Source organism: Excalfactoria chinensis, chromosome 2 (genome assembly GCF_039878825.1).
Source record: "Excalfactoria chinensis isolate bCotChi1 chromosome 2, bCotChi1.hap2, whole genome shotgun sequence".
In the NCBI taxonomy this organism is placed as follows: Eukaryota; Metazoa; Chordata; class Aves; order Galliformes; family Phasianidae; genus Excalfactoria; species Excalfactoria chinensis.
Genome location: NC_092826.1, coordinates 32,075,936 through 32,092,671, shown reverse-complemented (window position 1 = coordinate 32,092,671; position 16,736 = coordinate 32,075,936). Strand labels below are relative to the sequence as shown.

Here is a 16,736-nt window from a genome sequence, read left to right as displayed (position 1 = left end):
TATGAATTTCTTGACAAGTATAAGGAGGTTAAGCCAGGAGGAAACATTCTCCCATGCTGTATTTTGTCTTTAATGACAAAGTGGCATGTAAGTATCAAGGCAGTGGAACATTTAGTATGAAACTTTGTTTACAGAACCTCTTGTCATCTAGTAGATTGTATCTAGTTCTTGTCAGAGGTAGCATTTTGCTTTAAGGTCAGGAGAGTCCTATTCAGGAATGGTTACCAAGGTTCAGCTGCACAGGTGTAAGTGGGCTGTAACGCTTTCAGTTGTCCTTAAATGCTACATGTACAAATAGCATTGTGGAAACAAAGCACAAGATTATGGGTGACTGCTTATCTGCTCCTCTTTGATCAGGCGATTGAAGAACAGCAAAGCATCTACAGATGGCCATCGTTACCTTTTTCGGGGCAGAATAAACACAGAAGTGATGGAAGTAGAAAATGTAGATGATGGAACAGGTGAGTATATTTGTGGTGCTAATATACAGAATAGTCTTATCCTGGTGCTGAAATCAAATGAAGCTTCATAATTTCTTTGAAAAAAAAGAGAATAGGAAGACACTTCAAAAGAGCAATCTGCTCTTATCAAAACTCTACTTCTGTGACATATTATTTCTTTCATACTTAATTATGACTACTGAACTAATAACTTTTATGCTAGCATGAATAGAGTAATAAAACAGAGTAACATTTATTGCTCAACTGGAATCATATGTTTAACTTTACAACATTACAGCTCTACTAAATATTATCCCTAGGCAGCTGATGTATTTGCAGTAGCAAATACTGGATCTGTAAGGTGTTTGAGTAAAAGAAAAAAGTTTTTTGTTTTTTTTTTTTTTTATAATACTCTTAGGACATAATAAAACAGGAAGCATTACTTTATATTTCTAATGATTGAATGACTCATACTGGATTTCTAGTTTTCTACTTTTCTTTGCAGTTTTCTCTGACTTTGAAAGTTCTCTTCCGGAGAAAACCAATTAACTCTCCCTTTATTAGTTGACATTACTTTAATTATAACTCTTGGCATTGCTGGAACCAGAGAAGATTATATCCACCATGAATATTCTAAGAACTTTGTGACACATCATGTCATTGTTCCCAATTCCGTGTATGGCCATGCTTTAAGCAAATATTTCTTCTACTGTCTTTAGTGAAGTTCTCTTCCTTTCTCTGTGTTCATCATATGTATTTCTCAAGGCTGTCATTGCTTTCTTAATTGGCTTGTTCTAGCTATTCCATACTATATCTTGTTTACACTGTCCTTTTCCTCAGAGGATTTTCAAGCACAAGTTATCCCCCTCTCTGTTCCGGACACCAGTAGTCTAATTACCTCCATCAGTAGGAAATCTGGCTACCTTACCCATTTCCTAAAGCCTTGCATACAATACTGAAGGCCATCTTCCTTCCTTCTCACTTCCTCTCCTGAGCAATTTCAGATCTTGTTGCTTTGATATATGCAGCATTTCTAAATCCTGTCCTCCTTTCCTCACTTTCAGAAACGATGAGTTAATAGTTTGATTATTTTATTTTGTGTATTATTCTCACCTTTTTTTATCCCCATCCTCCACCCTTCTTCATTTTTATTTGTCCAGTATCCTAGAACAATATTTTCTTGTAATTATTCTTCTTCATCTTTCTATGATTCTCTTTGAAATATGGAAATATCTGCCATTTCCCTGGCCTGCGGCAGCTTTCCTTCCTTTTCTTGCTTCCTATCACTTTTTTCTTTCTTTCTTTTATACATATATATATATATAATAATTATTTATTAATAATATAAAAATAAATATACAATAATAACAATATAATAAATATATAATAATAAATTTATGTAATTATTATAATTATAATTATTTATTATATAAATAATAATAATTATATATTATATATATAATAAGCTTGTTTTCTTCCTTGTAGTCAGAAGTCCTCCTTATGCTGGTACTTCTGTCAATCCTATCACGATGCTCTTCTTTAACCTTCTGCTGTCTTATTTTCTGTACTGTTCTCATTTCTTGCACCCAGATGTCTTGTTTCTCATCCCCTGTAGTCATCTGCATTTGAACTTCAACCCTGCAATATTTTATTGCATTCTTTTTGCCTTATCTCATTCTCAAGTGTAGCAATATGTTCTTTTGAGCCTTGTTCATAGAAGCTTTGCAAGTGAATGTTTGTTATATTATTTTATTTTCCTTAATAATTTGTTATCCATCATTCTCCTCAATTCTAATTTCAGAGTACAAGCTCTTAGGGGCATAGTGATTTTATTTTCGTAGCTGTACATGACTCTTTCTCATGTATATTTCATAGGGCTTTTGTAAACATTAAAGATTTTTGAGTCTAGATCTTACTTTCACAGATCTTTACTGCAGATTTTGGGATCATCTGTTCTCTTGATACAAACAACCACAGTGCTCCAGGGAACTGGATAACTGTGTGTGTTTGCTTTCAGCACTGATAAATGTAGGAGTGTAGTCTTTACTGTTGATAAACAGATGAATAGATTTAGGAAAACAGATTCCTGGTGTAGTTAATTGTCATGCTAATTACATGCCTGCAAAAATTAACAAAGGTTTTTCTTGACTGAGCAGTACAGTTGGTGGAAGCTTTCTCTCCCTTCCTTCTCTCTTCCTCTTCTTCCTTACTTATCAACATCGTGAAGCACTCTGTACTGTTTATTCAGTTTTTAGAATTCAGAGGAAAGTACATTTTTAAAGGCTTTCACCCGTCATGAAAAGAGTGCTATTTGGTTTACGAATACAAGCACTTGATGCTTAGGAAATACCAGATTTATGGTTTATTATGTTAGTTCTGTCTTGAAATAAAGCATGAAACAGAAAAGTCACTCTTATTATAGTAACCAGGGATTGCTGAAAATGTGTTTAAGGAAGAGGCAAGGAACTAAAGCTCTGCAGCAACTGTGTGTTTGGTGTTTCTGAGCACTGGTGCTCCCGAGAGTCTGAACACTGTGAAACGGATGTCCTTCAGTATAGATTATTTATTTATTTAGAAAAGAAGTCTATTATATATGGCACTAACAAATTGCTTGATATGCATCTCTCAAAGGTTTGAGTGTTGAATTTTGTACAAAATTTGTTACCATTCAAATTGCAAGCTTCTAATGTATTGCTGTGTCTCATTAGATCATGTTGTGTTTCCTCACCTTTTCTTGTGAAGATAGAAGTTTAACGACTGTTAAGTACACTTCTTTAGACAGCAAAGATCATCTTTAAGTCTACTGAAATTCTCTCTGCTCTGATCAGGATGTCAGACTTGCAAACCCTTTGCTTAGCCTGAGTGGCAGATATGATTACTTTACTCTGCAGCTGGGCCATCAGAGCATGCATACCTCCTGTCTGACCAGCCACACAGCAAGTGTGAAGCTCTCAATCAGATTTTGTCCAACAGGCTGTCCAAAATCATCAAAAATTTTGCATGGAATGGTAGTAGAATGCTGAAATGCCATTAAAATGACTATGATAGGTGTACTGGGGAGGCCGTACAGCTTGGGGACTTATAGTCATGGGGAGCTCATGGACTAAAAGAGTAAAGGGGTGTCAACAGTTAAAGGCAGAGATCAAAGTCGAGCTGGACATCATAGCAGTGGGTTATTATTGCCAAATTTGGTGAGAGCTACCAGTTTTTATCCACCTGAACTCACCACCAACTAACATCAGGTAGTCTTAGCACCAAGCTAGGTGTTTGCACTTTTCAGAGAGTTCTGTGATTTTTAAAGGGATGAGATAGATATGTTGTCAAACTGGCAGAACTCAGGGTCCTGCAGTTACAGAAACTCAGAGGCAGTGCAAACGGCAAATATCAAATGCCAGTTTGTACACTGGCAGCTGGACGAGCCAAATTTTGTGAATTAAACTCTCAAATTAACATCAAAATTCAGCTCACATTGAAATACAGGTATCTAAATCTGTGGTTTTGACTGTTTTTTGTTTGGTTTTTTTTTTAATTTTTTTTTTTTTTAATTTTTACATACAATTTAAATTGCTACATTAGGATCATATTTCCCCACCAAACAGGAGTGTTGGGATGACAGATGCATGAAAAGAAAAGACCACAGGAAAAATATTACCCTGTAGTTTTATATCCTTTATTTTTATCCTGCAAATTAAAAGCGAATAAACAAAAAAGTGCAACTGATGCTTAAATGCTAGATTTTTAAGTCCATTCAAAAATAATACAGGGGCTTGTGTAGTTTCCTTACTCTAGTAGCCCTCCAAACTCTTATCTCCAGAAGGCTGCAGCAACTCAACTGATAGCTTCTGTCTGAGACTTTATTTTCTCTGACTTTACACTCTGAGGGTGCATAAGTGACATGGTGGTTAGTTTTAAAGAATCGATGTTTTTAAAGACTCAAAGGATTTTAAGCATAGGTTATGTGAATAAAAACGTGGCATGTAGGTTAGCAGAATGAAATACTATGTAGTAAGAATAAATTCAGTTTCTTTTCCATCAAACACTTGCCTGCACTTTTTCCTGCTGTTTTGGGTAATAGAAAATTAGGTTGAGTTAGAAATCAGCCATCAGTCTCATAATGTTCTAGTAGTTCCTGACATTTCCCAGCCCACTGTAGACAGCTTGGCTGCTTTCCATCTAATTAAAATGCAGAGTTATTGAAAGGATACTAGCATGTCTGCTGAGATTTATGATAAATTGTAGCAAGCATTTCAGCAAGAGTTTCAGTTTCAGAAAATCCCATCTCATTACGTAAAACAGGGCGGAATTATGAAAAAGTATTTACAAAGTAAAGAGGTCTGTATTTGTTAGAGTAGTTCAGGGCTGGCCCCAGGGCTTTCTTGCTTCTTAATGAAAGTTTATGGTGAGAAAATGCTGACCTTTGATTTTTGTAATAATTTGTATAGTAGTTACTACTTCAAGTTTTAATCTGTATTTTATTCAAAAAAGTGTTTGCTATCAGAAGCCATTTATGCCTAACAAACCTTGCTTCAGGAGATGTATCTAATCCTATTCAAGGATAGTCAGGCTTTACAAGGTTGTTAGTTTCAGAGAAGATCTGTATAGCAACTTTCTGAGTAAGATTTATGGACTACCATGCTAACATGAAATGTCATGTAAGTTAAGAAAGGGCAGTAAGAGGTAAGTTATATACTTCTTGTAGGAGAGCATTTTACACGGTAAGAGGCATAACTCAGGATATTTATGAACATTAGCAAAAGTTGTAACCTCTCTCCCATTACGTGCACATGGAAAATGGGGTGGTTAGGAACGTATTGCAAAAACTGTGCATTTGCTTATAATGGATTTTTATTACATTGTAGTTTGTATAAACAAATTGTATATGTATTAATTTATTCAGATAATAAGTTTTTTGCTTATGTATTTACATCAAATACCAGTAAAAGTATATTAAATATAAGTATTTGCTTATTCTTCAAAACAAAATTGTATTTTCCTCCCTATGACCTTAGTACTTTCATAATAGTAAATTGTTTAACCAGCAGAACAGTTCTGAGACAAATAATGGATGAAACTACAATGCTGCTTTTTATGGATCTATTTATGGCCATTTAACACAAACAAAAGTACTCTAAGTACAGCAATCTGTTCTTTTAAGAGGACACTACTTGTTTTAGTACTGAGTATGTCTTCTTCCGTATGCCAGGCAATTCTGTCATGTGATAAAAAACATGTTGAGGTGACTAAAAGTTAAAAGTACCACTCACTAAGGTATACTAGTTCAGAAATGGCAAAGTTAACTTTACATTCTTTTTATTTGCTCTGCTTTACTTTGTTTTGTTTTCCTTATTTCATAATTTTTATGTTTCATGCTAGGAGTTCTTAGGGATTATGAGTATTTATTTTGTAAGTGTTCTTGGTCATTAAGCCATTTTATCTATTCCCAGCTGACTACCACAGTAGTGGCCACATTGTCATTAATGGTTGGAAGATCCACAACACAGCAAAGAACAAATGGTTTGTATGCATGGCAAAAACTCCTGAAGAGAAGCAAGAATGGCTGGAAGCTATTTTGAAAGAGCGAGAGAGACGAAAAGGTAGGTTAATAAACTTGTGTTGATTTTCCAGAAAGCCATACTGTATTTATATGTTGAGTTATAAAACAAAACCAGCTGCTAAGCAAATTTCTGCTGTCAGGTTCAGCTGATGGTTTATGAATACCAGCTTGGAAAAAAATAAAATTGTACTGAGAAGGATGTAATAACTTGTATCATATATTTTGGTAGTGAATGTTATTGTGATAGGACTAGAGGGAATGGCTTCAAGCTGTGCCGAGGGGGGTTCAGGCTGGATGTTAGGAGATACTAATCTGAAAGAGTGGTCAAGCAGTGGAATGGGCTGCCCAGGGAGGTGGTGGAGTCACTGACCCTAGAGGTGTTCAAGGAATGTTTGGACGTTGTGTTGAGGGACATGGTTTAATGAGAACTATTTGTGAATGGGTGGATGGTTGGACTGGATGATCTTGTAGGTCTTTTCCAACCTTGGTGATTCTGTGATTTTGGAAATGGGGAGATGATTTTATCTGCAGCTTATCCTTGACCAGAGTATGCTGTCATAATTTCATTAAGGCCTGAGAATGGTCTGTGACATATGAAGGTATACTCTAAATGCCTTTTGGGATCTGTAAACATTTTGTGAATTGAAATTTGAATCACTGAAATGAGCAGGTTTTCTAAGTTTCTTTATGCAGATGATCCAACAATAAATGGTAGAGAATATACCCACAACCCCATGTGCGACCCATTCTCCTTAATCAAAGGAAATAAAAAATCAGCATTGCCAAAGAATTATCTTTTTTGAATGCCGAAAATAAAGGTGGAATCTTAGTGTCTTAAATTTGATCCTTAGTGTCTTAAATTTGATCCTGTTTTCTAATGTGACTGTGAATAACCTTGTGTATTAAAGTTGAAATCCAGCACAAAATAGAAACAGGGAAAGATGATGCATCATCATCTTCTGCAGCTAATTTCATTTGCAAGCTGAAATTCTTAATAAGTAAGGATGTATGGAGCCTTGGTATTGAAAGAAAGTATGACCCTGTAGTTAGATCTGTGTTTCTGTTTCTGGTCTGCCTGGATTTCCTGTGGGAGGTTAAAGTAGCTGTTTTGTGACTTCACTCTAAAGGGAGAATAACAGTAGTTCTTTGGTCCTATCTCAATACTGGATGTTTGTATAACATCTGCCATAGGATTAGAATTTCAACTAGAGTGTCTGAGAACTGACTAATTAGTAGTGCTATTGAGAACTAATAGTGAAAGAGCTAAAAGGGTGCCTTAGAGTTCTAAAACCCTCAGCACTTTAGAATATTGAATGAAAAACAGTGTGGTAGAGATGACGTCAAATACAACAAAAAAGCAAAGGACCTTGTCTGAATCTGGCTAAAACAGATTTCTAACAAATCCCACTTCACTTTTGCTATTTTTTTATTTATTTATTTTTCTGGTTTCTCTAGATGCTTGGTACTTTTAGCTAAGGAACACAAAATAGGAGGATTTTGTGTTCTTGTATTCTTATTATTTCACATTATACTGCTATTAGAGTTGGGTTTGATGTAAACCTTCCAGGTCCTGAGGTCAAAAGTTGCCTTCTCAAAGTCAGAAAAGGATTTTAGCATCATATTATTTAGGGAATTACTCAGCTTCTGGAGGTCATAAGGCTTTTGCCACTGAGAAAAATGAAAGGAACAAGAGGCTAGAGCATGAGAGGATTTGGTACACACTCAGTTTGTAACACAGAATCTTCACAAGTATTTCTTGAATGTCTCATTTATTTCATCCAATGTATCCATCCCCTCCAGCACAGGTTTGTTTTATTTTTATTTTTTCCAAAATATCTATATACTTTCCTATTAAAAAGCAGGATACATCAACTTAATTGCTAAAAGGTTCTCAAATCACTCAGAAATGTTTTTAGAATTCAAATATTATCTAAACATGGCTATAAACACTTTTCCAGTTTTTTCCAGTTTCACACTCTTTGCTTTAATTGTGTATTTACTTAATAATATGTAGAGCCTGTTCATGCATTATATATTTATGTACAGTTACACTGAAGTGTGACTGCACATGTGAGAACAGTGTTTTGTCTCCTTTGTGAGGCAGATACCAACTAAATTAAATAAGCGCACTTAGTAAATCTCCTGAGCTGCGAGTGAAGCTCACATGGATTAACTGCCTCCTTTACTACACTGTTTGGCAGAGCTTGCCCATACATTCCTTCTTAGTGATGCTGTGTACCCCTCATCTCACACAAATCCTTAGATTGCAGTGATCTCTAAAATAGGTAGATACAGAATGTGGAACATGGAAATGCAACTTGGTATGCCATGTCTTGGGGCTTTCTAGACCATTGAATGGGGGAGACTTGGGGATTCAGTGTACCAAGAGAAGCTCAGCCTACACTGTTATTTTCAGTCCATATGGCAGAGGCTGAACAAAGGGGAGAGAATGTCCCAAGTGAAATAGTTCAGCAGAGTTTTCAGTGGTTATTGGATTCACTCAGAGCTAGGACTACATTTTTAGATGTACTTTCTTTCTAGGAAAAATAAAGCTGAATTGGAAACTTTTGTTTGGAAATACTTCTGTGAGATATTAGATTTCTGTGCAACCATCTTAGGCATTCTGAAAGTTAGAAATCTATTTGAATGGTCATCAGTTTTAAGGCTGATGGTGCTGTGGTGACCTGTTTCAAGCAGTCAATACAAATAAATAAGCTCCTAAAGCAGTATACTGGTTAGTTGTTCTTTTTCTCTGAGTAAGTCAAGTTTTATGACTGTGTGGCACTGTCTGCTAGCTGGTTTGGGAATAAGAGACACTTCTGTATCTGTGACCAACACATTTGTTAGCTTTTTCTTATAATTTTTGTGTCTATTTTTCTGAATTAAGGAAGTGGCAGAGTACTTCTCATGTCGAGCATGTACAGTTATAATTTCTAAAAATGTGCAAATTTGGAAAGAGAAACAGAAAACATGAAGAAGATATTCCAGAATTGTGTGGTTTATTCTGAATTAAGAACTGCTGTAGAGAAAATACCATGTTTAAAGGTCTGCGTTACTCCTTGGGAGGGCAAACTTCTGTCAATGGCCAATGTGATGCATAATTCAACAAGAACTGGTTTTGATCATCTGTAATTCTGAAAATGTAGTGACTTTCTCAAGAGGGGAAATATGGAAATAATGAATGTTGAATTAAACTCCTTGAAAGCTTTTGGCTTTTGGGAAAATACTGAAACAAATAAAAATCTAGTTTTAGAAGTGCTTCTGTAGAAAAGACTGTTTATGCAATTAACAAGTTTATAACAGATAATTAGTGACTGTTCCTTGGAAATCTGAAAAAAAAAAAAAAAAAGAACATGTAAAAATACTTTTCTCGTAATATGGTTAGAGTATGAACAAAGTCATTTTTTTTAGTTTCCCTTGTAAATGTTCAAATACTGGTGTCTATGAAAATTACAGGATTAATATTATTGCAATATCAATGGTGTTGTTGGTAAAGGTGTATGTTTTCAGTAACAATTTGACTTCACTGTAATTTGTAACTCTTGTTTGATTATGCTTTGTGGAGATTAGTTGTTCATAGATAAGTCTTGATTTGGAGTAAAATGAAAACCAATTCCTTTTGCTTGTTAATATGTAAAATATTGATATCGCTTCTCCATTTTGGTGAAGATTTTGAAATGTAAAGGCAATGGTGTTTCATAAAACTTTGTTGTATTTTTAACAGGTTTAAAATTGGGCATGGAACAAGACACTTGGGTGATGATCTCTGAGCAAGGAGAAAGGCTGTACAAAATGATGTGCAAGCAAGGGAGTCTCATCAAAGACAGGAAGAGGAAATTAACCACGTTCCCCAAATGCTTTCTTGGAAGGTATTATATACATTCAAGACCATGAATTTTAACTCTCTAAAAACACATTTTAAACCTTTGGGATTTTATGAAAACCACACATTGTCTGTTAGAACTATTTGTCTCTCAGAATTTAGTCAAAATGTAAAATGGCCTGCCTGAATCTGGATGTGTAGCTTTTAAAGGGCCAAGGCTGCAAAGGCTGAAACTATGAAAATGCATCCAATAATACAATTTCTTTTGAGAAATAATTTCCTACTTGTTTAATGCATTTTTGTTTCCAAAATACCTAGTTTAGAATGTCAAATTTGCTTTAATCCACCTAAAACAAATATTTCTCTAAAACTATTTCCCTTCTCCTCTTACCTGAATGTCAGATATGGAATTACTAAAGGCAGCATACATACTTAAAAATTTACCCCTATTTTGTGGATGATGTTTAGAATGCCATTATACTCATGCATGCATGAGGAAGAGAAAGCAATAGGTACTGTTTATTACAAAAAAAAAAAAACAAAAAAACAAAAACATTTCTGTAGGCAGAGAGCTTATCCTTATTTCATCTGACCATAAGACAGATGAATATGGAATATGTTTTTATAAAAGTATAGTCACTGTTTTATATAACTGTGTGTTCTGGTGAAGATTCTCACCACTGTGTTCAAAAGAGGAAATGAAATAGGAGATTTTCAGGTACTATCCAATATCTTGTAGCTGGTTAGAGTTGAAACTGGAATTAAGATTAATTATTGAGTTGTGAATCATTTCCTCAGAGGGACTGCTGGAAGAAGGTGAAGAATACATTTGTCATATAGAGTTGTGTAAAACATTTTAACCTTTAAATGAAAGGTGGCTTTTCTGTTCTATCTTTGAAATTGACCCTTTTGAAGTATGCTGTTCTCTGGGTCACCAGTTAAAACGCATGAATATTGCACTGCCATTCTGTGCAACATTTTGATTTGTAACAGATGTGCAAATATCTGATGTGCCGTAAGATTGCTATCTCTGGACTGCATCAGATTTATGGTGACATAACCAGAGTATTTCCTCATTGTGCTCCATATACTTTCTTTTTGTGTTCAGAATGCCTCAGAAATAACAGACCTATCATACTGCCATTACATCCTACCCTCATGTCATATCCACCCAGTGCAGGTGCAGTAGTACTCTGGGGATTTCCTTGAATTGGAGAGCCGGATCAGTTTTCCCTATTTTACTTTAAATAAATTATATATATATATATATATATATATATATATATATGGAAAATATATATATTTCCCTATATATATATATATATATATATATGGAAAAGAAGGAAAATATTCACCATGTTACAAGGTGAAGCATATGAGCAAGGCATATCAAGGGAAACGTTCATGTAGTAGGGCTCATCAGAAAATAGTGCCTCCTACTTTTTTTTGTTGGCCTATGACATCAGAGGCAGATATTTGTGGTATTTTGTTTTGTTTGACAGATGGCAACAAAGGGGCAGTCTTGAAAAAATGCATGAAAAAATGGCACCCACTGACATTCCACACCAGAGGGGCAGTGAGTGGTGCATTTCAGCAGTAATGTCAGCGATGTCAAAGATAAGCTGTGTTCTGGATGGCCATACAGATTTTGAAGTGCAGTGTCATAAATAGGAGGCATTACTTTTGGAACGACCTATGTATTATATCTAAATAACAACAAGCAGAAATTATTTTTCTGAAGGTGATATGGCATTCTAGTGGTTATTTGATTTAAGAAGTTCCTACTAAGTTAATAAGAATCTTGCTAGGCTTGTAACGGAGAAGAAAATACAGTAGGTATGGTGGCATGACATTTTTTTTTTAATATCTGTTTTCCTTCAGTGAATTTGTGTCCTGGTTGTTAGAAATTGGAGAGATACACAGATCTGAAGAAGGTGTTCATCTTGGCCAAGCTTTATTAGAGAATGGCATTATCCACCATGGTAAATATAATTACTTTTAACTTGCTTGTTTTCAAGGTTGTCATTGTAATTGGAGTGGACTTAATTTTGTTTAACAAAAAGATGGTTGTATGTTGCATCTTCATTATGTCTTTGTCGGGGCCTATGAGATCGTTGCCCACGCACAGAAATGGAGATCTTCCCCTGGTTTTATTAGATTAGACCTGTACTGTTACAACATTGCGAACGGGACCTATAGAAACATTGTTGTTCTGTTCCATGAAAAAATAACTCTTGGAATAAGACAGAAGGAGAGACTGCTTTTAAGGATTTAAGCCTTGAATGTAGGTGAGGCTTTTCAGGCACATGCATTGGACTGAGAGTTGTTAGTTAGGAGAGGGCAAAAACTGTCACAGCTGGTAAAAATACCTGATCCTCTTCTGGGAATTGTAAGTTTAGTTGCTAAGTCCAGCCAAGAACCCAAAAGTTTAAAGTTCTGAATTTTAAGGCCCTGTTTTCACTAGGTTGTAGAGTTACTAAAATTCATATTTTTATTTTGGAGTTTTCAGTCAACTATCTGTAGTAAGTTCATTCTGAAGAGATGTATCCCTGAAATGGTTCCTTTTTGAGCTGATAAGGTTTGATTTCTTCAGGATAATTTCCACTGGCAACATTCTACCTGTCAAACATTCTTATCAGAGCTGGTCCTTGTCTCTGTTGCTTTTAGAAGGTATGATCCAGCAGGACCAAATAAGCAAACCAGTGAAACTTCTGCTTTTGAGGACATATCTGGCTTACAGTAATTGCAGTCACTTTAAAAAAATAAAAAGCAGTTAGTGAAAGAGCTGTGAAGTGAGATACTGTTCTAGTGTAGATTCAAGGCATAAATTTAGGTGGAATTATTTTTTTTTTTAATTTTCATTGTAATGTTTAAATACTTCAACCACTAATTAATTTAATACTTTGCCACCATGTTTTCACATGGTTGGCTGGAATGTGGGAGCAACAGAGTATACTTAGCTGTATGCATTTTAGACATACACAGAGTACGAGGAAAAACACTGAAGTTATTCATCAGTAGTAATGTAGTATTAAATTCTTTAATGTCAGTCTATGTTATTTTCTTCCATTATAATTCAGATGTCAGATGCTATTGTTTCCTAAGTGCATGATTGTTTCCAACTGAATGACTCTTTTGCTAAAGATTCTTCTCTTAGAATCATGGAATTGTTTGAGTTGGAAGGGACCATTAAAAGTCATCTAGTCTGACTCCCCTGCAGTGAACAGGGACACCTACAGCTAGATCAGGTTGCTCAGAGCTCTATCCAGCCTGACCTTACCTTGAATGTCACCAGAAATGGGACATCCATCACCTCTCTGGGCAGACTGTTTCAGTTCCTCACCACATTTATTGTAAGAAAAGTTTTTCCTTTAATCTAAATCTCCTCTCTTTTAGTTTTTAACCTTTTTCCCATGTCCAATCACAACAGACTCTGCTAAAGAGTCTATTCCTTTCTTTCCTATAGCTCCCCTTTAGATACTGGTACTTGATCTTGTAATTTATATCCCAAATACACTGACAGACTTTCTCAATAGAGAATTAAATGAATATTGTATAATTTCATGAGATAAATGGGTAATTATATTACAGTACTGAAATCTGAGCCAGACATGTTACTTTGAATAGTGGATACAGCTGTAGTTCAGTGAAAATAGAACTCTTAAAATAAAGTTGAATGAACCATCTGTTTTCACAGAGGGAGCAAGGGAGTTTGGCTGTTATTCACATTACAAATGTTGTAGGGGGCTTTGTTAGACCTAACATTTTCTAGCATATGCTTGATTCCAGCCATGCCAGACCCATGTTGTGATGGACACTGTTTTGCTTCCTTGTATGTGAACTCTTAGAAGCTAAGCTCTTTTTTTTTTTTTTTTTTTTTTTTTTTTTTCAAGTTTTGCAAAAGATAAAATATGTTTATTCATTGTTGTAGTGAGATATTTTGTCCAGTCAATTACTGATGATTATAGGTGGAATCTTCCTCTCAAGGCAGTAAGGAACTTTGTAGTTCAAGACAATCAGAATAATGTCTTGAACTTTGCTATCTGTAGATATGTCAAATGCGGGTAGAAAAGTTATTTTCCTTTGCATATGACATCGGTGAAACCACTGTATATATCATGTTCAAATGCTGAGTCCACAAATTTGATGATGTGTGGAGATACTGAGGAGCTTGACAGCATGAAAATGTTTTGACAGAACATTTGATGTTGTGAGGTTTTGTTCTCAAAATCTCGTGAAACTCTGCTGAATGGAAATCCACCTGATAAGATCCCTTTTTGTGGATCTTTGGCAAAATTAATGGTTTATATTAACTTCCACAGTGGAAGGAAGGGATGCCATTCAGAGGGACCTCAACAGACTTGAAAGGTGGACCTGGGTGAATCTAATGACATTCAACACAGCAAAGTGCAAGGTTTTGTATTTGGGCCAGAGGAATCACAGACATCTATACAGACTGGGAGGAGCAGTTCTTGAGAGTAGCCTGGCAGAGAAGGACCTGGGAGTCTTGGTGGATGAAAAACTTAATATAAGCCAGCAGTGTGCTCTTGCAGCTCAGAAAGCACACGGTATCCTTGGCTCCATCAGAAGAGGGGTGGCCAAAAGGGACAGGGAGGTGATTGTCCCTCTCCAGTCAGTGTGTGTGATACCCCATCTGTGTTCAGGTCTGGAGCCCCCAGTGCAAGAAGGACAGAGTGATGTTGGAGAGGGTCCAGAGAAGGGCCACAAAGATGATCAGAAGGCTGGAGCACGTCCCCTACAAAGACATACTGAAGGAGCTGGGCTTGTTCAGACTGGAGAACAAAGGCTGAGGAGTGGCCTAATTGTAGCTTTTCCGTACCTAAAGGGAGCATATAAACAGGAAGGGATTCAACTCTTTGAAAGGGTAGATAACAGCAGGACAAGTAGAAATGGTTTTAAGTTGAAGGAGGAGAAGATTTAGGTTGGATGCCAGGAGTAAGTTCTTTACTATGAGAGTGGTAAGGTGCTGGAACAGTCTGCTCAGAGAGGTTGTGGGTGCCCCATCCCTGGAGGTGTTCTAGGCCGGGTTGGATGGGGCCCTGGGCAGCCTGGTCTAGTATTAAATGTGGAAGCTGGTGGCTCTGACTGTGGTTGGGGATTCATGATCCATGAGGTCCCTTCCAACCCAGGCCATTCAAGAGCCTTGTAAGAATTGCAAGTCTCTTGCACCGAAGACCTTCAGCTGGCTCTGTATAGTAGAAGACATGCCCTCTACCCTCCCCAGTGCAGGACTGGTCAGGTATTTCTGGAGGATTCTTTATTGACTCATCTGAGATGGGCTTCAGCAAGAATTAGAATAGAGGATACTGTGGAGAAATAGATTGACGATTGGAAAAAGAAGCTGTATTCTTGACTATTTGATTGTTAAACTTTGCAAAAGTGCTGGAGACTACAACACATGCAAGAGCCTGATTTTCTAGATTGTTCCCAAGCTGTTTTTTTACCATATTCTTTACCCCGTTACTTAAAATTCATTAGTTTCCTGTGGGTTACTTGAATGTTTTGAAAAATACTGTCACTGTCATAGAGCAAGTTGTGGCAGATGATCTACTCATTTCCCTGTGTCAGAAATCTATTTTGTAATGGGTTGTTATTAGAGTCAATGACTTTGTCCTTCTTCTTTACTGTCCTGTAGAAAGTATAACCTGACAGTGTACTTTTTTTTTTGTTTTTGTTTTGTTTTTTGTTTTTTAATTTAGTCACTGATAAGCATCAGTTCAAACCTGAACACATGCTGTACAGATTCAGATACGATGACGGAACATACTATCCAAGGAGTGAGATGCAGGAAGTGATTTCTAAGGTAAAAAATGAAGTAGTTGCTATTACTAAGAAAAATGCATTCAAGATGGAGATTCTACTTGAGGAATGAAGTAAAACATTATGCAAGAATACACAACATCCCCTCACACTTGCCTGTCTCTATATTCATGTGAACTGGATTTTGTTTTCCATTTGTAAGGAAAGATTTTTTGCTTTTTTTTTTTTTTAACATTGTATTTTTAAATTCATTTTAATAGATATGAAACTGTGCATATATAACTTATGTCTGAGCGTCTTTTATTTGTCCCTTATCAAGGTAGTATGTGAGGAATTGGGTAGTACCGTCCATCTGCAATAGTGGGCGCAACAAATTTGCCTCCAAATTTATTAATATTTAACATTCCCATAATTTTGAGGTTGTAGAAAATGGCAGCATCCTTGGGCACTTCGTTGCAACATTTCTGCTTTTTTCATTACAACTTTTCTGCTGGCATTTGTTAATGCTAGCTGTATCTATAGTAATCTTCAGTAATGAGCTCCCAGAAACAACAGTGTAGGATGAGGTCTACTTTGGCACAATTTTCTTATTGTTATTCAAGTTTCACCTTGCATGTTATAAACATGATTTTTTTTTTATTTTTTTATTATTATTTTTTTAATAATTTACAAAGGATTACTTATGTGGTGGCTTGGTTTTGGTTTTTTTTCAGTGCTATTTTCTGGTGGTAGTATTTTAAGTTCCTGCAAATGTTCTATTTATTTATTTATTTCAATTGAAATATTGAGAACATTTCACATATCTGAGTTGGTTTATTTTTTAAGTTTCCTAGTTATTTGCAATTTCAATATAAGTATATATGTATATATATATATTTAACTTTCTTTGCTTTGTGTGTAGAACAGTGAGCAGTGATTGGGGAAACCTTAATATGCAGGAACATTGCTTTCTCATTCCGATTTTGTGTTTTGTTTTTTTTTCCAAATACTGTGTTTTAGAAGAATGTTAATGCTGCCTTAAGGATATATTTTTTTTTTTTACATGTATGTCAGTGAAGCTTGGTTTGAAATATTTTATTTCTCATTATTTAATCATCAATATTGTTATCTGGAATTTTTAACTTCTGTCACGTATAGG

At 35.6% G+C, this 16,736-nt stretch overlaps 1 protein-coding gene across 2 annotated transcripts in view; it reads left to right on the top strand.

Moving 5' to 3' along the window:
- The window catches only part of PREX2 (phosphatidylinositol-3,4,5-trisphosphate dependent Rac exchange factor 2), a 168,630-nt gene that overhangs the window by 64,708 nt on the left and 87,186 nt on the right, over positions 1–16,736 (top strand). For both annotated transcript variants that reach the window (XM_072329302.1, XM_072329303.1), the window contains exons 8-12: positions 358–461; positions 5,885–6,034; positions 9,719–9,863; positions 11,699–11,799; positions 15,538–15,641. In XM_072329302.1, coding sequence (XP_072185403.1) covers positions 358–461; positions 5,885–6,034; positions 9,719–9,863; positions 11,699–11,799; positions 15,538–15,641 — 604 coding nt within the window. The remainder of the gene's footprint in view (positions 1–357; positions 462–5,884; positions 6,035–9,718; positions 9,864–11,698; positions 11,800–15,537; positions 15,642–16,736) is intronic.